The sequence below is a fragment of the Octopus bimaculoides genome, chromosome 25, assembly GCF_046866305.1.
Source record: "Octopus bimaculoides isolate indiv1 chromosome 25, ASM4686630v1, whole genome shotgun sequence".
Lineage (NCBI taxonomy): Eukaryota > Metazoa > Mollusca > Cephalopoda > Octopoda > Octopodidae > Octopus > Octopus bimaculoides.
Window position 1 is genome coordinate 12388908 of NC_142952.1, and position 25139 is coordinate 12414046.

The following is a 25139-nucleotide window of genomic DNA, read 5'->3' on the forward strand; positions in this document are numbered from 1 at the left end:
GTCAGCGGAGAAGAGATTGAGATAATTTAGAATGGATTTCTCATTTATATATACCCAGAACCTGAAGACCTTGAGGAAAAACTACAAGAGAGGCATGTATATTTGTGTAAATATGTGTGTATGTGCACATGTATGTGTGATGTATGTACATGTACATGTACATATGTATACATGTATATATATATATGTGCATGTTTATAAGTACATACACATCTACATATCTTTCTATGAGAAAATTTAGACATCTCATCTCTTGAGAATATCAGGGCAAAAACCAATTTTACAATAGAATCCTATAGCCATGATTCTGTAGAGTTCTTTGAAGTTTTCTTTCTTTGTGAGTGGGTGGTCTCTGAACATGACAAATCTGTCCATTTTTAAGGGCTTTATATTGATTGGCAATCACAGAAAAGAAAGCATTGTTTTGTTTGTTTTTAATGGCTGTGATAGAATTCCAGTCAACACGCCATTTATAGAATTCCAGTTAGCACACCTTTTCCAAATCCCATCAGAGACCAAGGTGGAAGCTTTGACTGCAAACCCACGAATTAAATTCCATCTCCTAGAAATCACAAAAACCAATTTTACAGTAGAATCATATAGGCATAATTCTGTTGAGTTTTCTTTTTTTTTTGTTTACTTTCTTTTGTGTGTGTATGTGTTTCCTCTAGAATATGAGAAATCTATCCATTTTTAAGGGCCTTATATTGATCAGCAATCCCAGAAAAAAAAAACCCCATTGTTTTGTTTGTTTGCTTGTTTTAATGGCTTTTGATGGAATTCCAGTTAGCACACCTTTTCCCAGATCTCATCAGAGAACAAGGTGGAAGCCTCAGCTGCACACCAACAAATTGAATTCCATCTCCCAGAAATCACAAAAACATTTACAGCTTTTCATTCTAACACTTCACAATTTTCTCAATATCAGTGTGTGTAAGAGAGAGATAGAGAGATTGAGATTGTCTTATGATACAACACATCAGAAATGGTTAGTTTTTTTTCACCTTGTTGTTTATTGCGTTTGTTTTCCTGGCTACAATGGAAAAAAAATCTGTGGTTCTCCAGAGACAGTGTGAAGCTGGTCACTAAACTACATTAAATTGGATTAATTCTTTTTTAGGTTTCTGAAGGAAAAAAATTTTTAAAAACTGTCATAATAGAAGGAGACCTTGAGAAGACAGTTTACTAGTAAACAAGAAATATTGCCTGGAGATATGGGAAGTATGTCTGATCTAAAGGGGGAATATAATGGATCAGATCCATTCTATAGCTGTGATATGACATTAATGAATGATTGTGGAAGAAAAAAAATGTTGATTAGGGAGAAGATAAGGAGTTATAAAGAATCCTTTACATACCATCAAAAGAGAGAGAGAAAGAGAGAAAGGGTGATTCTATTGTTTTAAGAAAATGATTTTATTAATGATTTTGTAGCAATGTAACATGGCTGTTGTTGATGTAGGGTCAGTCAGGCGATACTGTTGTTGATATATATATATATATATATATCATCATCATCATCATCATCATCATCGTTTAACGTCCGCTTTCCATGCTAGCATGGGTTGGACGACTTGACTGAGGACTGGTGAAACCGGATGGCAACACCAGGCTCCAATCTAAATTTGGCAGAGTTTCTACAGCTGGATGCCCTTCCTAACGCCAACCACTCAGAGAGTGTAGTAGGTGCTTTTATGTGTCACCTGCACGTACTATATATATATATATATATATATATATATATATATATATATATATATATATAAAACCATACAGTCGTGTCTTTATCTAGTGTTTGCCAATCAACTCTTATAGTCATTACTTTGTCACCTTCACAGTTAATTATTTTTATTTTGTTGTTAATTAGCAATATGTAACAGACATTGCTTTGATATGAAATATTAAGAGAAATTCAAAGAAAATTACAATATAATAATTAATGTAAACACTAATATATATGTACGCATATGTGTGTGTATATGTATGTATATATGTGTATATGTGCATATATATGTGTATGTATATATGTGTGTATGTGTATATATGTATATGTGTATGTATATTTATATACATATATATAGGTGTATATATATGTATATATGTGTGTGTGTGTGTGTGTGTGTGTGTGTGTGTGAATTATAACTCTAGTTCATATATGATTTGGTTCCACTGCTTCTGACAAGCGTGTTTCTGTGATGAAATACAGACAACATCTCATCATGTGAGGACCAAGTAATATTACATAAAACTGAAAGAGACAGTTATTATAGCAATTATAATTAATTCCAGCAGTGAAATAACTAACGACAATAATATCATAATTATAATTCAACTAATGAAAGATTTTCACTTTGGTCAAGAGAGACCAGGGAGTGTGAAGGTCCTTTACAAAGTGTCTCCAGTTGGGAGGAACCGGGTCCTTCTCTTTCCAGACTAGGGAGATCATCAACTGGAGTCCGGTCCTTGGAGAGGGGGTTCATATAAGATTTTGTTGTTGAAATTTATATGCAATAAGTTGGTCGTATTTCTGCATTACACAATTTCTAATATCTAATTATAAAAAATATAAGATATTTCAAACATCAGATGGCTGTTGGGGTCCACCTGAATAAAATAGGAATCATGGGGGTCCATAGGCAAAAAATGGTTGAGAACCATTTGTTTAACCCTTTTTATTGCAGAAATCAGATATATCCCCTCAGAATTTCATTATCCTCATTTGCAGAAAGCAGTTCTATATACCAATCTGTCTCTTGTTGAAGAATGTCATGTTTGAAACTTATCTTTTATTGAGATTTCTCAAGTTTATTGAAGTAATGTGACTTGCAGGAATTACCAATTCAATTTTTTTGGTTGATATTTAACATCATTACTGAAATAGCCATGAAATAATTTCATGGTTATTTACTAAAGTACCAGTTAACTATCAGGGTTGATTAACTATCTCCCAAGCTTCCACAAGCAAAAGGCTACAACTGAGGATCAGTTATGATTCTTAAATGCTGCTGGTTGATCTTTAGGGAGGATGGAGGAGAATGTAAATCTCCCAGCAACCACAATATCCATACGAGGAGATGTCACCCTTGAGTGTTATCAGCTTTCAAAGATGCTGTGTCAGACACTAATTAGGAGGAGGTGGAGAGGAAGAAGAAGAATGGAATAATGATGATAATAATAATAATAATAATAATGGTTTCGAATTTTGGCACATGGCCAGCAAGTTCATGGGGAGGAAGTAAATTGATTACATCGACACCCCCCCCCCCCCCCCAGTACTCAACTGGTACTTATTTTATCGATCCCGAAAGGATGAAAGGCAAAGTGACTGCAACAGAATTTGAACTCAGAATGTAAAGATGGACAAAATATCACTAAACATTTTGCCCAGTATGCTAGTGATTCTGCCATCCTGCTACCGTAATAATAATAATAATAATAATAATAATAATGATGATGATGATAATGGTTTCAAATTTTACCACAAGGGCAGCAATTTTGGTGGGGAGATGAGTCGATTACATTGACCTTGGTGTTCAGCTGGTACTTAATTTATTGACCTCGAAAGGATGAAAGGCAAAGTCGACCTCGGCAGAATTTGAACACAGAACGGCAGATAAACTACTGCTAAGCATTTCACCCACCATGGTAACAATTCTGCCAGTTTGCCGCCCTCAATAATAATAGAAATGAGAGGCTCTCATTTGTGACTTAAAGAGCAATACTTGGTTGTCATCTTTTACTTGTTTCAGTCATTAGACTGCGGCCATGCTGGGGCACCACTTTGGAGAATTTTAGTGGAACAAATCAACCCCAGAAGTTATTTTTTTTAAAGCATGGTACTTATTCTGTTGGTCACTAAATTACAGGGGCGTAAACACTCCAACACCAATTGCCAAGCAGATACACACACACACACACACACAGATACATATACACAATGGGCTTCTTTCAGTTTCCATCTCCCAAATCCATTTACAAGGCTTTGGTCAGCCCAAGGCTGTTGTTGAAGATGCTTGCCCAATGTGCCACACAGTGGGACTGAACCTTGAACCAGGTGGCTGGGAAGCAAACTTCTTACCACGCAGCCATGCCTGTATCTTTTAAAACAAGCTTTAACATTTCATTTATGTCAGAATGCAAACATCTCTGTGATGTGATTTCCAAACTGTAACTTTACCGTTATATAGAAGATTTTAAAATCAGCAGAATATGTACTCTTTATAACTGTGTAGGTGGGTGTGCAGGATGGGCAAGGATGGGTGTTTGATCTTTAGAATTTCTAATATTGATTTGCAATTAATGCATGCACCTACCCACATACCCACACTCCCCTCTCCCCATTTTTGATTTACTACTGACCATATTTATGGTTTTAAGAGATGGTACATAGATAATGGCGTGATGTTTTACAGTTGTAAACAGCTCTTGCTAACGATCGGATGGCATCATCATCATCATCATCATCATCATCATCATTACCACCACCACTACCACCACCATCATCACCATCACATCCACCATCATCATCATCATCATCATCACAACCACCACCACCACCATCACCACCACCACCATCATCATCATCACCACCACCACCACCATCACCATCGTTACCATTATCATCACCATCATCAAAATCATTTCCATATCCTGTTTTGCATGCTAACATAGATTAAATACAGTGTTTTAAACTGAGTCTGTTTTTATTCAGTGTTTTTTCCTTCCATCATTTCTATTTTTGGCCTGTGTTTCTACAGCTGAATCCCCTTCCTGTCACCAACTTGCTCATTTACATTACAGAAGTCTCCAAGAGACTTGACCCCTTTCATTCCACAGGCACAGCCTCTACATATACCAGAATAGCCTTTATGGTGTTGCCCAAAATACCCATGAAACATACCATCAGCCATTGTAATGCAGTCACTTTCATTCGTTATTAAGGTTCTCTACTGAAGGGCCCCTGCCATGATATCCAAGACTAGTTTAAACTCCATTAGTCTACCAGTCTGACTACCTCCCTCAATTACATTATTATCTACCTATTTTCCTGACAACTATATTACTACCTTGCCCTTTCCCCAATGGTTTGGATTTTGGCTATTCCTTCTAGCGTGCCAGGTATCCTATGATTGATACCTCTTATGTGTCTAAATGTACACTGTATATATATATATATATATATATATATATATATATATATATATATATATGTATATATACACACACACACACATATACACTCTCTCGCTCTCTCTCTCTGACACACACATACACAAATATATACATATATATATATATATATATATATATATATCTATATATATATATATATATATATATTTATGTTCATATATATATATATATATATATATAATATATATATATATATATATATATATATATATATATATGTATATATATACACACACACATACACAAAATAAAAGGAAAGCAGTCCTGGCTTGGATCTGTCTTTATGGTGCTATATACCAGGGAAGTGTGTGTGTGTGTGTGTGTGTGTGTGTGTGTGTGTGTGTGTGTGTGTTCGTGTGTGCACACATGTGAAAAAACTTTATTTGTATGGAGCTGGGCTTTATTAATTTAATATCTTTGTTTTTGTTTTTTTGTTTTTGCTGTTTTTGTCAGAAAGGAGTGTTTGTTTATTTTGATAAATGATAGCTTTGAGGGTTTTTAATGAGAATAATTTACACTACTGGTCAGACATTTCAGAACCGATCCTCTATATATCGTCGAACATTTTTTTTTGACAGAGATGTAAGACAACAGCAGAACCTGCTTCCGACCATGTTGTACCATTGCCATAATGAGTGGGAGGAGTGAATTAGCTGGCAGTAATGGAAGCTATTTCTGAAATTGGCTGGAATCAACGTTGAGGTTTATTCATGGCTTCTAAAACTTAAATATTGACTTGGCTCAGCAATATATATACACTTATTTCCGTATCAGAATATTGATTCATTTCAATGCAAAGCCAACGTTTACTGCAATCTTTTTCTCAACTTCCTTTTTTGTTTTCATGATATTTCCATATACAACTGGGTGGTTAAGAAGTTCGTGTTTGGAACCATGTGGTTTTGAGTTCAGTCCCAATGCACAGCATCATGGGGAAAGTGTAACCCAGAACCAATATGGTTCTGGGTTACTTTAGACAAGTGTCTTCTAAATATGTCCCTTGTCAACCAAACCCTTAGGCATGGATTTTGGTGGATGAAAATTGAAGACAACTTATTCTATATATTCATGTGTGTATGGGTTTGTGTGTGGGGGGTGTTGTGTGTTCATGTCTTTGACATCATGTATTATCTGTGAACAACTATCACTGCCTTATATGTCCAGCCATGGGGAAACATTACCTTATTTGGAAACAGGTGAGGGTTGGTAACAGGAAAGGCATTAAGCTGCAGAAAAACTTGCCTCAACAAATTTCTTACAACCCATGTGAGCTTAGTAAAGTAAACATCAAAATGATGTTGATGATGATCACACACACACACACACACTCGTTTGCAAACGACTCTTTGCTTTGTCGTTGCTCAGATTCTTTTTGTGTCCATTAATTGAGGCAAACGAAAAACAAACAAACTTCTTCTGAGGGGAAACATGAAACAAGAGAAGTATGTTGAATTATTCATTAGTCATTGTTCGTTATTCAGGTGATATTTGTTCGATGTTAATGAACGAGAAGCGAATTGGAATCTCTGTTGAAATGGTCAACTTATTTGTCATTCACGCCAAGTAACAGGAAGAGAATGGGGACAAAACTGACCATTTCCACAGAGTTCTCTCTATCAGTTGGTCAATAACCTTGTATTGTCACACCTGACAAGAATTATTACCTCAACAAAGCTAATAAATCAAAATAATTTTATATGATGATGATGATGATGGTGATATTCTATGTTTCATATACTCCAAAGATTTGTTGAAATTTTGTTTCTATAATCCTCTGTGAGTTTGTATTGAGTCCTTTCCATTGCCCATGGTTTTGGTTTTCCAACAAGAAACATTCTTTTATCTGTTATTCGTTTCAGCCATTGGACTGAGGCCATGCTGGGGCACCATCTTCAAAGGTTCAGTCAAACAAATCAACCCCAGTCCTTGTTTTTGTTTGTCTCAGACTTATTCTGTCACAGGGGCATAAACAAACCAACACCAGTTGTCAAGCAGTGAGTGGGAGATGGATCCTGTACAAACACACACATACACGACAGGCTTCCTCATGGTTTTTTTTTTTTTTTTTTTGGGCAACTTTTGGATTGCCACTTGTTTGTTACATATTTCCAGACTGGATTTGAAGCAGAAATTTTTACTACTAAACCAGTCGCCTAATAGATAAAAATACTGTAACATCCTAACTTACTTGGCTGACTACTCATTCATAAATATGATTCCAAATCTAGTCTGAGACTAGATTTGGAATCATATTTGTGAATTACACCTGATGGTGATCACACACACTTGAGCCAAATTAAATGTAAAAATATGCAACCTAATGATAAGATTAATTTCTCAAAGATTATTTTCTAATTAACAGAAATTCATCTTGAATATTTTTAGAAACGTCTGATAGTTTGTATGTTTTGTAAATGATAAATATGATTCCATGAATATATAATCAATGTTTATAAAATTAATGATGAAAATAGATCAATATTTCAACCAATGGTATTAGCTACTTAATTCATTCATTTTTTTGTGTCTTTTTTTCTTATTTTCCAGGATTTTCTTTCTCTTAAGAAACGACATGGCCTAGGTGATGTTCGCAAAGTTCATTTGGTGAAATCAGCCGATGAAGGTCTTGGTATGTCTATAACGGTAAGTTTGAATTTCTCAAGTGTTTTGGAGAGACAGAGACAGCGTGGAGACAGGCAAACAGAGACAGCACAGGGACAAGCAGACAGATAGAGAGACAGATAGACAAGGGACTCTCTCAGTTCTCATCACCTGATAATTATTGTAATTTTGTGACAGGCAGCCGTCTCCCTTCTCTCATCTGCTATAATAGTTTCCTCAGCAGATGGCTTCATATGACCCCCCCCCCCACACACACACACACCCACTTCTCCAAGATTCAACAAGGTAGGGGTTGCAGACATTCTTTTGTGAGAATTGAGAATTCTGCTAAAGATCTCTTTCTACTGTTTATATATATATATATATATATATATATATATATATATTTCCATTGTTTACTGAAAAAGGGGCACTACCCATTGCTTTTACTGCACCCACCTCTGTTAGGGTTAGAGGAAGGTGAAGATAACACTGTGTTACACGATTTTTGTCCTTGGGTAGCAACTATTATTTCCTATTTGCTTACCCCTAGAAAGTATGAAAAATGGCTAATATTTCCTTCAAGCTTTACTTTTGTTACATTTACTCAAACCCAAGAGAATCCCTCTCAGCACATGGCTATGATGCTCCCCACCCCTACTACACCTGTCTTCTTTGTTTGATCATTGTCCTTTATTTAAAAATATATATTTATTTTTTTAACCATTAATCCCTACACATTTTTTTCTCTACCTGTTTTTCTGTTTTTCATTCTCTTTCCATTTGATTCCTCTCAACCCTTTCTGTCAAAGTGCATGGGCTTGAAACGTCAAAGACTTTTCCATTCTTCCTGAGTGTCAAACTAATACACCTGCTTGTTATTCCCTCACCTGTCTTCAACTTTTGTGTTCTGTAAATTTGAATTATATATATATATATATATATATATATATATATATATATATATATATATATATATATATATATATATATATATATATATATATATATATTTAATACAAAACTTTAATACAAGTTTTGTATTAAAAGATAATAATTGATGGTAGACAATTTGTTTGTTGATCAAGAATTTTCTCCATTTTCTGCTTAATTTAAATTTGATTCCTGATAAACTCTTGTTTATTTTGTTATTGCCTGTATCCTATGAGCATAATATGCTTGTATATGTATGCCCATGGTTAAGATAGGTAATTTATACCGGTAGTAAAAATAGATATTCTTATCCCTTAGACAGTTATTCCATTCCAACTTCCAACTCTACTACCCTATATATATATATATATATATATATATATATATGTATATATATATATATATATAGAGAGAGAGAGAGAGAGAGAGAGAGAAGAATAAAATAACTATATATATAGAATGTACATAGACTTGAATAGCTATGTATATATACACACACACACACACACACACACACACACACACACACACACGCACATATATATAGATACATATATATATTATATATATCGAAACGCTTAGTTTTAGAATGGTGGCAGCTGATGAAGGAAATGTTCTCTATGTGGCCTGTGTGTTTTCTGTACTCCGTTTATCATTTTGTCCACGTTTTTTTTTTGCAATGTCCTGTACCCAGATATGCATCTATATATACATGTAGATGTAGGTATGTACATATATGTACGTATATATGCATATACTCATATATTATTTGTATTATATATATAGCTATAATTGTTATTTTCATGCTTAACAACCTCCTATAAATGGAGACATAAATATTTGTAGCATTTAATTTTCTTTTTAAATACTTTATCAAATCAAATATTCTCTGTTGGCCTGCATGGAGCCTCCCTTGACAATTGTGGTTGATGGTGTTTTGAGAATATGCAAAAATATATCGCACACACACACACACACATGTACACACACATATTGTAGTGTGAAGGAGTGGTATATTTGTCTATTTATTTATCGATGAATAATAATTTACTTGAAACAACTTCTTACATCTCTAATTTTGGATTTGGCTTTCCAGTCCAATATTATTTGTCTTTGAAGTGAAAAAACTTTTGGCTCCTCAGAGAACAGAACTAATTTATTCAGAAGGAAACAAAAACAACACTCCACCACACACACACACACAACACTCACATTCACATACACACGCATGCACATACATACCACCACCACTACCTCTTCCAGTACCATCATACTACCATTACCACCACCACTACCAACAACACCACTACCACCGCCATCACTACTAGCACTATCACCATCACTACCACCACCATCTCAACCATTACCACCACCACTACCATCATCCCATGACAGATATCTTTTGGTATTTTGGGGGTTTATTTTATTTTGTTTTATTTTACATTTATTTTTGTCTCCCTCTTTTTGCTCTGTTCCCGTTCTGTAAGATTGGAAGCAAAAAAAAAAAAAAAAAACGGGGGGGAAAAAAAAGGACCAAACAAAAGTGTTTCCTTACTTTTACTTCCACCATGCCTACCTCTGTGGAAAGATCTTCTTCACCAAAATAGAAGCATTATTTCTGGACAATAATAATAATAATAACAATAATAATTTATCATCATTAGTTACTCCCATTCACCACCACCACCTACTTCATCACCATCACCACCATCACCACTACCAACAACCCCCACCCCACCCCCTGAATGTTTTCTTTCTCTGATATCTTTTGTCTTTGTTACTTAAAGAGAATGGAGTCGGTGGGTGGGTGTGGAGGGAGGGGAGGAGCAGTATCCTTTATCTCTGATATTAACAATATTATCCGAAATTGTTTGGCGCCAGCAGACAAGGCAAACAATGATTATTTCTTTAAATTTATTGTGTATCGGTGTAAGACTTAGTGATCAGCTTCTTGTGTTCTTAACTCCTGCTTCACCGAGATAGATGTAGACAACAGTTAGCCCGACTATAAAACATGACATAATTATCACAAAGTAAACCAATTTTACCGGCTTCCTGAAACTTGCGGACCCTCTAGTGTTTCTAAATTGTCTCATAATAAGTAAATGTCCAGTTTTATAGCACCACCACCACCATTACACCCACTGCCATCTCTCATTTCTCCATTAGTCTGTTATAAACCTACATCTCATAGTTTTATAGTTTCTCTCAAAAACGTTAGTCATTATATTTGATATTAGTGTGTATGTGTGTGTGTGTGCTGTTTATCTTTTATCATCATCAGACGACTTATCCCTGGATATCTACCTTGTACCTAACTAGATTAGAACTCGAAGCATTTATCTCTAAGCTAAAGATTTAGAAGGGAGTGTCTATACAACACTGGGGTCTGTGAAGTGTGTGTGTGTGTGTGTGTGTGTGTGTATGCAGTGATCCCTCAATGAAAATCCGCAAAGTAGAAACAGTACTCTTTTACTTGTTTCAGTCATTTGACTGCGGCCATGCTGGAGCACCGCCTTTAGTCGAGCAAATCGACCCCAGGACTTATTCTTTGTAAGCCTAGTACTTATTCTATCGGTCTCTTTTGCCGAACCACTAAGTTACAAGGATGTAAACACACCACCATCGGTTGTCAAGCGATGTTGGGGGGACAAACACAGACACACATACATATACACACACACACACACACACACATATATATATATATATATATATATATATATATATATATATATATATACATATATACGACGGGCTTCTTTCAGTTTCTGACTACCAAATCCACTCACAAGGCTTTGGTCGGCTTGAGGCTATAGTAGAAGACACTTACCCAAGGTGCCACACAGTGGGAATGAACCCGGAACTATGTGGTTGGTAAGCAAGCTACTTACCACACAGCCACTCCTGCGCCTATCCACACAACAACTCCTGTACCTATATATGTACTATATATAGTACTGTATATTTTTTTTAATTATCTTTATAATATGTATATATTTATTTTATTATAAATGCAAAAACACCACCACAGACAAATTGACATAATGAACCAAACTCGCTCGAATGTCTTTTCACATACCACTGGCACAAGTGTCAAAATCATACATATTACACAGATACACTCACACACACACACACATCTATCAAGGACAGTACTTCACACGAAGCCATTAAGAAAGAGCCTCTATATAGTCAATTAGCCTCCTAGAAAGAGCAGCTGAGTTGTCTTTCAAACCTCTCCACTGTCTTAAAAAAGGAAGGGGACTCACTGCCACTGTCCTCTGTCCTCTGTCAGAAAAGGCATCTATAGGAGAAGGGTACTGATGACAACAGGGAGAATGGGGGGGGGGGCGAGTCAAGAGCTGTCCACAAAGAAATCATTGAGAATAAGAACAAATATGGAGGTGTGCATGAACGTGTAGGTGTGTGTGTGAGTTTTTGATGACATTACTATGTATATGTCTCAGTATGTATGTAACACTACTGTCTCTGTATTGTAACTCTACTGATGTATGTGTTTGTAATACTGTGTATATGTGCAGTACCGATACCATACGAGAGGTGTAGTGACTAACACAACGTATCTCCCTGTGATGTGTTGTTAGGCCTGTGTTTGTGTGTCTGTAGTCAGGTGTATAGATTTACTGTCAGTCTATGTTTTGGTAGGTGTTACTGTTTGATACGATATTGGTGGGCCCTCGTCGTGTATGGAGTATTATTTTTCCAGTGTATATGAAGAACAATGAAGATGTCAACCTCATCCAGCCGTCAGTAAAGTCACTCCCACTCAGAATCTTGTTCCACAAAAGCGTTTATTGATGTACAATAAATCTTAAATTCTGCCTCATTTCTCTGTTAAACAGGGGAGGTAACTCAAATATTTTACTAAGTTGTTTCCCTTGCCAACCTACCATATTTCCTAATTTGTAATTTCGCCATAATCACCACCATTAATACTTCATGTTCCTGAGTTGTGTGCAATCCCCGCCCCCCGTTTTTTTTTAAAGACTTATTCATTGTTCACTTCCTGTACGTATTCTATGTACTGTTCATGCAGTTTTGGTTACTTTTTCTGTTGAGTTACAGTGCATCTGAGCACTGCATAAACAAGTTCGTTATTATTTTTAAAGAGAAATGGCGGATGTAATTATATATATATGTGTCATTTGACTGCGACCATACTGGAGCACCTCCTTAAAGGGTTTTTTTTAGTCAAAGAGATCTCTCTTTTGCCAAACTGCACACATATATACAACAGGCTCCTTTCAGTTTTCGTCTACCAAATTCACTCACAAGGCTTTGGTCGGCCTGGACTTTAGTAGAAGACACTTGCCCAAGGTGCCATGTAGTGGGACTGAACCTGGAACCATGTGGTTGGGAAGCAAGTTTCTTACCACACAGCCACGCCTGTGCCTCTCTCTCTCTCTCTCTCTCTCTATATATATATATATATATATATATATATATATATATATATATATATATGTATGTATCATCGTTTCGTTTAATGTCCGTTTTCCATGCTGGCATGGGTTGGATGGTTTGACTGAGGACTGGTGAGCCAGAAGGCTGCACCAGGCTCAATCTGCTCTGGCAAAGTTTCTACAGCTGGATGCCGTTCCTAACACCAACCACTCCGAGAGTGTAATGGGTGCTTTTATGTGTCACTGGCACTAGGGCCAGTCAAGCGGTTCTGGCAACGACCATGCTCAAAACGTGTTTTTTACATGCTACCTGCACAGGAGCCAGTCCAGCAGCACTGGCAACGACCACGCTTGAATGTTGTTTTTCAGGTGCCACCAGCAATATTTCTACCTAATTAACTAAGTTTTGATGATTCATTTAACTGGAGTTGTTATGATAGAAATAGAAAGATTTGGGAAATTTTATTTTTACAAGAAATCATAGACTTGCTTCTATGAGTAAATTAATTTCTTTTTTTCAAACATCCACACACACACACACACACACACACACCCGCCATCCAGTACTCAACTGATACTTATTTTATCAACCCCCAAAAAGAACAAAAGATAAGGTCAACCTCAGCAGAATTTAAACTAAGAACATAAAGACGGATAAAATGCCGCTAACCATTTTGCCCGGTGTACTAACAATACTGTCAGCTTGCTGCCTTCTTTTCAAATCTTATCAAGACATATTGATATCAGCTACATTCCTTGATTCGGATAAAACCTTACTGCAGGCAAGATTACATTATTCTCTGTCTATACAACTCGTATTGAAAGGTGAACCACATTTAATTTTACATCTACACCATGTTCCAGTTAGTTTGATCTCTGCTTGTTATCAAGTGTTATATCACTGGATGTATACATAGCACCGTGAAAACCTTCCATTTTCATACTAAGGTTTGTATAGCGAATAAAATTACTAGCCATTGTTTTAGAGGTAAAAGTTTCTTCCTTCAAATTCAGTTTGACAGTCCATCCATGCACATCAATGACTACGATATTTGATGACAGAGATCTACAGACATAAATCAAAATGTGACATAGATGTAAATTTATGTTGATCATCTTAAAAAGTTGAGGTGAAAAGTCCCGTAGAATATAATCTTCTAAGAAAACAACTCGTCTCAGACATTTAATTATTGGTGACATTTATATATTCAGTGCCATTATATATTCTGAGTTTTTCAGCAGATGGTAGAAGAAAGCAATCCTAAAATTGTTTGTCTTTTATTTTCAGGGTGGCAAAGAGCATGGCGTACCAATTCTGATATCCGAGATACATCCTGGGCAACCTGCTGAGCGATGTGAAGGTTTGTACGTTGGTGACGCCATCTTGTCTGTAAATGGAGATGATTTAAGAAATGTGAAGCATTCCGATGCCGTTCAGATTTTGTCTCAACAGGTAAGAACCTTAGAAATTGTACAAAGTTCTTTCAAACCTATAATCAAATATATACACAATTTAAAACTATTTCAATAAAACAACTAACTATATATTTATATCAGTGTGTGTGTATGTCTGTCTGTCTCTCTCTCTCTCTCTCTATATATATATATATATATATATATATACATGTATGTATGTATGTATGTATATATATGTATGTATGTATGTATGTGTGTGTATATATATACATATATATATATATATATATATATATATATATATATATATAGAGAGAGAGAGAGAGAGAGAGAGAGAGAGAGAGAGAGAGAGATTCAAGGCACCAGAATTAAGTATGGCATTACCCATACAATTTCAAAATAAGGTGATTAAAATCAAAATAAGCAACAAGGATATCCAAAGTTAATGCAGGATGATCGTTTCATGCGACTCCATTTATTTAAGCAATGTGAACATTACATCAAATATAAAATGCAGAGCAATCCTCAGCTGCACAAAGATATAGAAATTTTCTGAAATTACATTTCAACAGAAGGACAGAAATGTAATTTCAGTAAATTTTTATATCTTTGTGCAGCTGAGGATTGCTCTGCATTTTACATTTGATGTAATGTTCACATTGCTTAAATAAATGGAGTTGCATGAAATGATCGTACTGCATTACCTTTGGATATCCTTGTTGCTTATTTTGATGTATATATATATATATATATATATGTGTGTATGTATGTATATATGTATATACATATATATATATATTGTATCTTGTTTCAGTCATTGGACTGTGACCATGAAGGGTTTTTTTAATTGGAAAAAATCCACACCAGTACTTGTATTCTCTTTAAGCTTTGTACTTATTGGTTTCCTAACGAGCTGCTGTGTTATGGATACATAAACAAACCAACACTGGTTTATATATATATATATATATATATATATATATATATATATATATATATATATATATATATATATGTATATATATAGGCGCAGGAGTGGCTGAGTGGTAAGTAGCTTGCTTACCAACCACATGGTTCTGGGTTCAGTCCCACTGTGTGACACCTTGGGCAAGTGTCTTCTACTATAGCCTCCGGCCGACCAAAGCCTTGTGAGTTGATTTGGTAGACAGAAACTGAAAGAAGCCCATCGTATATATGTATATATATATATATATATATATATATATATATATATATATATATATATATATATATATATATATATATATATACATGTATGTGTGTGTATATGTTTGTGTGTCTGTTTGTCCCTGCAACATCGCTTGACAACCGATGCTGGTGTGTTTACGTCCCTGTAACTTAGCGGTTCGGCAAAAGAGGCCGATAGAATAAGTACTAGGCTTACAAAGAATAAGTCCTGGGGTTGATTCGCTCAACTAAAGGTGGTGCTCCAGCATGGCCACAGTCAGATGACTGAAACAAGTAAAAGATATATATATATATATATATATATATATATATATATATATATATATATAGGATGTGGTAGTTTTGATTTGTCTGCTGCTAATTTCCAAAATTTTACTGCAGACATTATGTGAATTTGAATATTTGAGTTCAAGCTTTCTTTTTTTTTATGTATTTCTTTTGTTTGAAATTATAAATTGCTATTGAGATATTTTCTGCAACTGAATTTTAGCATTTCTAAGATTTAAAACAATAAAAAAAAAAGCAACAAACATAAACTTAATTTTTTTTTTTTTTTTCCATTGCTTTTCTTTGAAATATCAGCAAGGCCAGATTGAACTGGAAGTAGTCTTTGTAGCTCCTGACCAAGATAGTGATGATGAAAATCATGAATATGAAGACGAAAATGGATTTCGGTAAAACTTTTATTCTACATCATGTCACCCATTTATTATTCCCATAAATCCATTCTCACACCATGTTACCCTATTTGTCCCTGTCTGTGTGTCCACCAGTCATGAGATTTGTTGTTGGCACTCCGTCGCTTTCGTCATCGAGGGTTCCAGTTGATCCGATCAACGGAACAGCCTGCTTGTGAAATTAACGTGCAAGTGGCTGAGCACTCCACAGACACGTGTATCCTTAACGTAGTTCTCGGGGATATTCAGCATGACACAGTGTGACAAGTCTGGCCCTTTGAATTACAGGCACAACAGAAACAGGAAGTAAGAGTGAGAGAAAGTTGTGGTGGAAGAGTACAATAGGGTTCGCCACCATCCCCTGCCGGAGCCTCGTGGAGCTTTAGGTGTTTTCGCTCAATAAACACTCACAACGCCCGGTCTGGGAATTGAAACCGCGATCTGCTGCCTTAACCACTGGGCCATTGCGCCTCCACTATGAGATAACAGTTAAATACAGTATTACATAATGGTTCCATTGTGCTACCATACTATTTTATATTTTTCCCTATAGCTCTCTGGTTAATTACAATGCTAGACATTTGTGGTTCTGTTGTGCCACCATACCAAATCTCTGTCACTCTTTCTCTGTTTTTTCTCGTTCTTTATTTTTGTTTCATTTTTTTCTTTCCTGTTATAAAGTACAGACATGGTTGTGTGGTTAAGAAGTTTGCTTCCCAGCCATCTGGTTTCAGGTTCAGTCCCACTGCATGGCAACTTTGTTTGACAAGTGCCTGCTTCTAAAATAGCTGCATCCCAACCAAAGCCTTGTGAGTGGATTTAGTAGATGGCGGTGCTCCAGCATGACCACAGCTGCATGGCTGAAACGTGTAAAAGAGTAAAAGAAATTGAAAGAATCCCAGGTGTGGCTATGTTGTAAAAAAAACTTGCTTCGGGTTCAGTCTCACTGCATGACACCTTGGGCAAGTGTATTCCACTATAGCCTCAGGCTTACCTCTTTTCCATACTGTAAACTTCATCATACAGCACACACACACACATACACACTTCCTTTGCTGATACCCTGGGATCATACCACAGAATGTGATCCCCAGGCCATTACCACAACAGCTCACCTCTTTACATTAACAGTACATTGTTTGATTAATGATTCATCTAACAAACCTACAGCCTTTAATTAAACTGCTTTTGTTATTGCTGTTGTAGTTTGGCCCCAGGTCTACTCCGATCAAAATACACCTATGGCCAACAGCCTTCCAATAGTGACCATCCCATCCTTTTTCTGTTTTTTTTTTTTGAGGGGGCAGACATATGGTATCTAAGACTACATTATGTCAATCATTCTTTTATTTTTAAGATGTTAGGATGTTGAGGCACGATGAGGTGTCTCTTTTCATATTGTAACTGTTGTTGTTGTTGTTGTTGTTGTATGTTTACATATACTGTAGATGTGTTGATTGTAAACAGTAAAGGTCACTTCTCTATGAAAACCTCCACCAAATACACAAAACAAACAATTTCTCACATTCAGGTTTTCCCCTCTTTACTAGGTTACCATAACAAACATCTTTTCAGCAACTGGATTTTAAGTATTTTCTCACCATATCCGGTTGCAGCTCTCCTTGGAAATCAACTCTTTCGCATTTTATTGAACAAGATTATTGAACCAAGTCGTTCTGAAAAGAATTCCATCTTCTTCATAATATTTTTCTGGTGTAATATTTATTCCTTCCTCTCTTCCAATACACGTATTCACTAATGCCAGATAACTGAGAAGACTTTTACTCCGATATGAACAAAAGAAAAAAAAAACGTGCCAATCCAATGTCTTTGACCCCACAAGATGTTTACAGTCATAGATTATGGTAATCAAAACAACTTTCACTAAAACAGCACCATTAGTTTTGAGTTGAGAATAAAGGTTACAAGAATTGAATATTAGTTCCAAAGAGATTTTGTCACTGATTCTGTCACCGATTTATATTCACAACTATTAAAGATGGTATCTCTAAAATTTGATACCAGACATAGAATTTCTGTTAACAATCCAAGATATGAGAGGGAACGGTTATAAATGTCAGCATAACTTAAATGTCATCAGGATAAATCTTCCCTTCATCATAATCAGCATGGATCGCAATCTAAAACCCTCTCTCCAGGTTGGCATCGGTTGGGTGGTTTAACCCTTTAGCATTGACATTATTTTCTCAGAAGTAATGCTTATTTATTCACATCGTTTTGAACCATTCATGCATTATCTTATAGCCATGAGATTTTGATGAGGTAACTGTTAATTTTTAGAATGATATTGTATGGTTGGTGTGAGAAGCCAGATCTGGCTAGTTTGAACATAAAACAGGTAGAATATTTTGGCTGGATATTTTGGCTTGAATACTGAAGGGTTAAATACTGAATACTGAATACTGAAAGGTTAAATATTAAATACTGAATACTGAAGGGTTAACAGGTGCTGGCAAACCAGGTGCTGGCTTGATTACTGAAGGGTTAACAGGTGCTGGCAAACCAGAGGACTTATGTCAAGCTCCAGTGTCTACTTAGGCATGATTTTTATGGGTGGATGCTCTTCTTAATGCCAACCACTTTACAGCATGGACTAGGTGTTCATGAGGCACTGGTACCAGCAAAGTTACCAAGTAACCTGCATGACAGACCCCCTCAGTTGAGGTGGTGGGGGGAGTATTGAGGGAGACAGCTTTATGCCAAGTAATAAGAGGTTAGAGCAACATTTCTCAACCAGGGTTCCCCAGATCCCTAGGGTTCCGCAAAATGTTCCTAGGGGTTCCATGAGAAAGAGTGAGATAAGCTAATGCTAATTTCATGATCATAATATTACTATACATGCACAACATATTATTGGTTATTGTAATATTGTAATATAGACATCTTCCTATCTAGCCTATTATGTTATCAAAAAAATAGAACAACCACGTGCACACACACACACTTATATTTTTTTTTTAATTCTTTTACTTGTTTCAGTCATTTGACTGCGGCCATGCTGGAGCACCGCCTTTAGTCGAACAAATCGACCCCACGACTTATTCTTTGTAAGCCTATTGTTTATTCTATCGGTCTTGTTTGCCAGACCGCTAAGTTACAGAGACGTAAACACACCAACATCGGTTGTCAAGCAATAGTAGTGGGGACAAACAGAGACACACAAATACATATATATATATATATATACAACAGGCTTCTTTCAGTTTCCATCTTCCAAATCCACTCATAAGGCTTTGGTCGGCCCAAGGCTATAGTAGGAGACACTTGCCCAAGGTGTCATGCAGTGGGACTGAACCTGGAACCATGTTTTTGGGAAGCAAGCTTCCTGCCACAAGGCATACCTGCATCATATATATATATATATATATATATATATGATATTTACCATGTGAACTACGATGAAAAATAAATGAGAAAGACATAGAATATAATTTTTTCATGCAGAGGTTCCTTGAGACATGTAATTTATTTTAAGGGTTCTACAAGGATTAAAAGGTTGAGAGAAACACTGGGTTAGAGAATAATAAAGAGACAGAAACAGGTGTCTTGTACAGAAGATACATGGTTACCCCAGCTGGGAAAGAGAGAGGATGATGATGAAAATGTGTCAGGGTGTAACCTCAGGTGACATAGGAGAAATGGTGTGGGTGGATAATAAAAAAGAATTTATTTGACTCTTTCAATACTAAATCTACTGTGATCGTTGCTAGTTTTATCTAACAAAACCGCTTGTTTGAAATGGTCTTAAGTTACATTAATAAAGAGGTGCCCAGTCTGGCTCTCACACAGGTCAACATCCATAGTGCCCTACTGATACAATACTTCCATAAAGGGGTCGAGAACATGTCTGTTTACTTTACTCACCACAAATTTGTTTCGAGTTAACTTTTTTTCTTTTTGTGTTTGTTTTTTTTCTTCTAAATATCTCCTACTTTGCATGTGTTAGCACTAACTTAACTGTTGTGTTTTCTGCAGATGGCATCTCTGACTTATCATTATCCTTTAATCAGTTCTGTTTTCCAACATCAACTAATGTACTGTTGGTTGGAGATTTCTGTACAGTTTCTTCGAGATTCTTTCATCTACAGTCTCTCTAACAAGTTGAGTGAAGTCTGTATTACTGAAAAGTTCAGCATTAGACCCAAACATGCCCAGAATCATTGTTAGAAAACTCCAAAATAACATAATTCATTGACTAACAATATATATATATATATGTGCTGGTGGCACGTAAAAAGCACCCACTACATTCTCGGAGTGCTTGGCGTTAGGAAGGGCATCCAGGTGTAGAAACACTGCCAGATCATATTGGGGCCTGATGTAGCCTCCTGGCTTCCCAGACCCCAGTCAAACCGTCCAACCCATGCCAGCATGGAAAACGGACGTTAAACGATGATGATGATGATTTCTATACACACATACACACATATGTACACATACAGCTGTATATATGCACACGTATATATATATATATATATATATATATATATATATATATATATACACACTCACATATATGTATACATACAGCTATATATACACACAAACACACACACACATCATCATCATACATATATTTCTTGTTTTCTAATTAATTGTTTAATCGTTCAAGTATGAAATATGTTACCATTTATTAATTTGTTCTGGTTGTTGTAATGGAAACTAACAAATGTATTTTTTCTTTCTTTCTGTCTTTGCTCAGTTACCGAATCTATGATGATGATGTTGCCAGTGATGTGAGTAACGGCCAGGGCGAAAGTCCTTTAGACAATGAACTGAGGGAAAATGGTCCTTTGCTGCCACATAACACCCACACAGTGAAAATTGAGGGTCAGAGTAATTCTCCCACCCCTCCACTGACTACAGACCCCTCGCTCGGCAGCCCTGCCAGGTATCTAAACTATATTTGTTTATTAAAACACGAGCCTAATAATTTGGTTGACTTTTGGAAAAGTAGAAAGAGTCAGTTTTGATATTTTGGACAATGTCCTTCTTTGGAATATTGCTAAAGGGAGGAGGAAGAGAAGACAAGAAATAAATAAAATGGAAAATGTTCACACCCACACACATGTTTATTTATATATATATATATATATATATATATATATATATATATATATACAAATAAAAGGGTAAAGGAATATTAATTTATTAATAAATTAATAATTTTTACCAAGCACTTCGGTATGTAAACACCATTATCGGTGAAGAACTTATTTAAAAGTTCTTATAAATTTATAAACATAGTTAAGGGATCAGCAACAGTTACTTCACCACATACCGAAGTTAGATGCTATTTCTGAACTTCGGTATGTGGTGAAGCAACTGTTGCTGATCCCTTAACTATGTATATATATATATATATATATATATATATATAAGTCAGTAAATAGTGGGGGTTGTGTTAACCGCACGTGGAGAAATAATAGGAAAATGAAAAAAAAGGCAGAATGCTAAACTGGAAGCATATTTTAATAAAGATTACTAAACTGGAAGCTTATTTTAATAAAGCTTATTAAAATAAGCTTCCAGTTTAGTAATCTTTATTAAAATATGCTTCCAGTTTAGCATTCTGCCTTTTTTTTCATTTTCCTATATATAGGCGCAGGAGTGGCTGTGTGGTAAGTAGTTTGCTTACCAACCACATGGTTCTGGGTTCAGTCCCACTGCGTGGCACCTTGGGCAAGTGTCTTCTACTATAGCCTTGGGCTGACCAAAGCCTTGTGAGTGGATTTGGTAGATGGAAACTGAAAGAAGCCCATCGTATATATGTATATCTATATATATATGTATGTGTGTGTTTGTCCCCCCAACTTCGCTTGACAACCGAGGCTGGTGTGTTTACGTCCCCGTAACTTAGCAGTTCGGCAAAAAGAAACCGATAGAATAAGTACTAGGCTTACAAAGAATAAGTCCTGGGATCGATTTGCTCGACTAAAAGGCGGTGCCCCAGCATGGCCGCAGTCAAATGACTGAAACAAGTAAAAGATTAAAAAGAAAAATAAGATATATATATATATATATATATATATATAGGGACAAGCATGAATGTGTAGTTAAGAAGTTTGCTTCCCAACCACAAGGTTTGGGGTTCAGTCCCACTGCATGGCATCTTCAGCAGGTGTTTTCTACTAAAGCCCCAGACCAACCAAAGCCTTATGAGCAGATTTGATAGATGGAAACAGAAAGAAGTCTGTTGTGTGTGTGTGTGTGTGTGTGTCCTTCACATTGCAGAGCAGTTGTAAACGAGCATCACTTTCATACAAGTTAGGGTTCTTTGTTTTCAAGCAAAGTAATATTGATCTGTGGCCAGTCATGTGAAAATCAAGCAAGGTTTTCACATGTAGTCATGTGAAAACCTTTACTTGGAAACATGTAAGGGTTGGTAACAGGAAAGGCATCCACCAAAGCAAATCTGCCTCAACAAATTCACTGACAAACATGGAAAGAACGATGGTGATGATGATGATTGTGTTTGTTTCTCTCAGAAATTGTTACAAATAATATTATCGATCAGCAAATGTTGTCTCTAATGAACAAAATCTCGATAAATGATTGTCTGTATTTTTCAGAACCCAACAAGTTATCCCAGAAAGTATTAACAACACAGACCAAGACAATGTAGTTCTTCAAAGTCCAAACAAAGGCAGACCAGCTGATATCAAGAATAACCCAGAGGAAACAGCCACAGATGGGCCGCAAGAGGAAGAGGTAGAGGAAGAAGAGGACCTGATGAAGGTTTCTGACAGTCCAACACGAGAACAACCGACAAGTCCTAGTCAACTTCCAGCGTATATCTCTGCTACGGATAATGAGATTAAGCAGTTGGCAAGTTGATATGCCATAATAGTGATCTTCATGCCATTTCTACGCCTGCATCTGTAATTTCAATGTGAACGCTGTCTCTTACACTTTAAACATTAAATTAGTCTCCAAGAACACGCATTAAACCATTCTCTCAAAGAACATAGATTAAACCCTTCTCCAAGCATCACATTAAGCAATTCTCTCAAAGAATACCCATTGAAAATCTTTTCAAGAACACAATTCAAACTATCCTGCTAGAATACAGACTAAACCATTCTCCAAAAAAAAAGAAAAAAACTTTCTCCAAGAACATGTGTCAAACCAATATGAAAATCCTCCAAACTTTAACAGTTTTTAATTGTTGTTGTTGTTGTTTAACCCCAGGTCAAGTATAACCAAGCAGTTCTATGACCATTCCATCATATTTTCAAACATTGTGTCCCAAGAACACATTACCCAGTATGTACTTCTTTTTTTTAAAGGCTGCAAGGCATATTCTGAGTGGAATTTGATTGCACTTTCTTGCAGATTGAGTAACTATGTGGAAGCACCTAGATTTTTCTTTTTGTTTCAGTTTCTTTTGATTTATTCTTCCAACAAGGTACATACAGCAAGGTACATGTAACTAGGTACATGCAACTAGGTGCATCAAGATACTTACATCAAGGTACCAACATGCTAGACCCCAGATCAGATGATTCTTGTTTGTTTTTGCAGTATTTTTCTCATTATAACAATTAGTATTGTCCCTAAGCAATGATACATCTGATCTCGGTCAGGAATTGAACCCTTGTCTTTAATTTACCAATGTGTCTGTTACAGTCCCCACTGAGCCATTATTCTACAAGTCAATGCTTGTTTTCCCATATTAGGGTTCTCCCCTTAAACATTCAAATAAAAACATTTACATCCATTCTTTTTTCGCTCCTCCAAGATCTGCACTGTGGGCCAGTGGTAAAGTAGACCCAACTGGTAAAGTAAAATTTTCTGGTTCAATCTCTGGCCAAGTTTAGCAACATAACCTGAAAATGATTAGAGAGAATACCAACCGAATTGTTATGTCAGCAAAACTCCCAAAGCAAAGAAAATAAAACAATCAAACTTCAGTTGATTTCCTAAATGAAACAATTTGGTAGTAAAAGACATGTAGACGTTTCCTAAGTTGTTCGAAACACGTAACTTACTCTGCTCTCTTTTACAATTCCATTTAGAGATTGCTTTAACAGAAACAAAACCTTGAGATAATATTCTCTACCGATTCTTTCTTCATGTTCAAATTTATTGTGTAACTTCCATATTTTGGGGGTTTTGTTTGTTTCTTTATGCTGTTTTACTTTTTATTTTTTTGTAGCTGTTTCACCAAATTTGAAACCTTTTCTTCCCCAAATTTGTGATCCTGTGCCAATATTATAAGTCATTATCATCATCATCATCATCATCATCATTATAAGGTGGCGAGCTGGCAGAATCGTTAGCATGCCAGGCAAAATGCTTAGCGGCATTTCGTCCATCTTTATGTTCTGAGTTCAAATTACACCGAGGCTGACTTTGCCTTTCACACTTTTGGGGTCAATGAAATAAGTACCAGTTGAGTTCTGGGGTCGATGTAATCGACTAAACCCCACCCCCAAATTTCAGACCTTGTGCTTATAGTAGAAAGAATTATTATTATTATTATTGTTATTGTTATTATTATTATTATTATTATATAAGGATGCAAGCTGGCAGAATCATTAGCACACTGGATGAAATACTTGTGGTATTTCGCCCATCACTACGTTCTGAGTTCAAATTCCGCCAAGGTAGCCTTTGCCTTTCATCCTTTTGGGGTCAATAAATTAAGTACCAGTGAAAC

The 25139-nt window shown here is 35.9% G+C and overlaps 1 protein-coding gene across 3 annotated transcripts in view; it reads left to right on the forward strand.

The window, feature by feature from the left end:
- LOC106875554 (Golgi-associated PDZ and coiled-coil motif-containing protein) overlaps nt 1–25139 on the forward strand; it is a 455453-nt gene that overhangs the window by 413728 nt on the left and 16586 nt on the right. For 2 of the 3 annotated variants that reach the window (XR_016238373.1, XR_016238372.1), the window contains exons 5-9: nt 7741–7836; nt 14443–14607; nt 16362–16453; nt 21180–21368; nt 23050–23743. Coding sequence is in view for 1 of the 3 variants with exons in the window: in XM_089341983.1 (XP_089198109.1) it covers nt 7741–7836; nt 14443–14607; nt 16362–16453; nt 21180–21368; nt 23050–23314 (807 nt within the window). In the remaining 2 variants the exon portion in view is untranslated. Of the gene's footprint in view, nt 1–7740; nt 7837–14442; nt 14608–16361; nt 16454–21179; nt 21369–23049; nt 24391–25139 lie in introns of those variants that run through there. The other variant, XM_089341983.1, reaches the window with a different exon arrangement.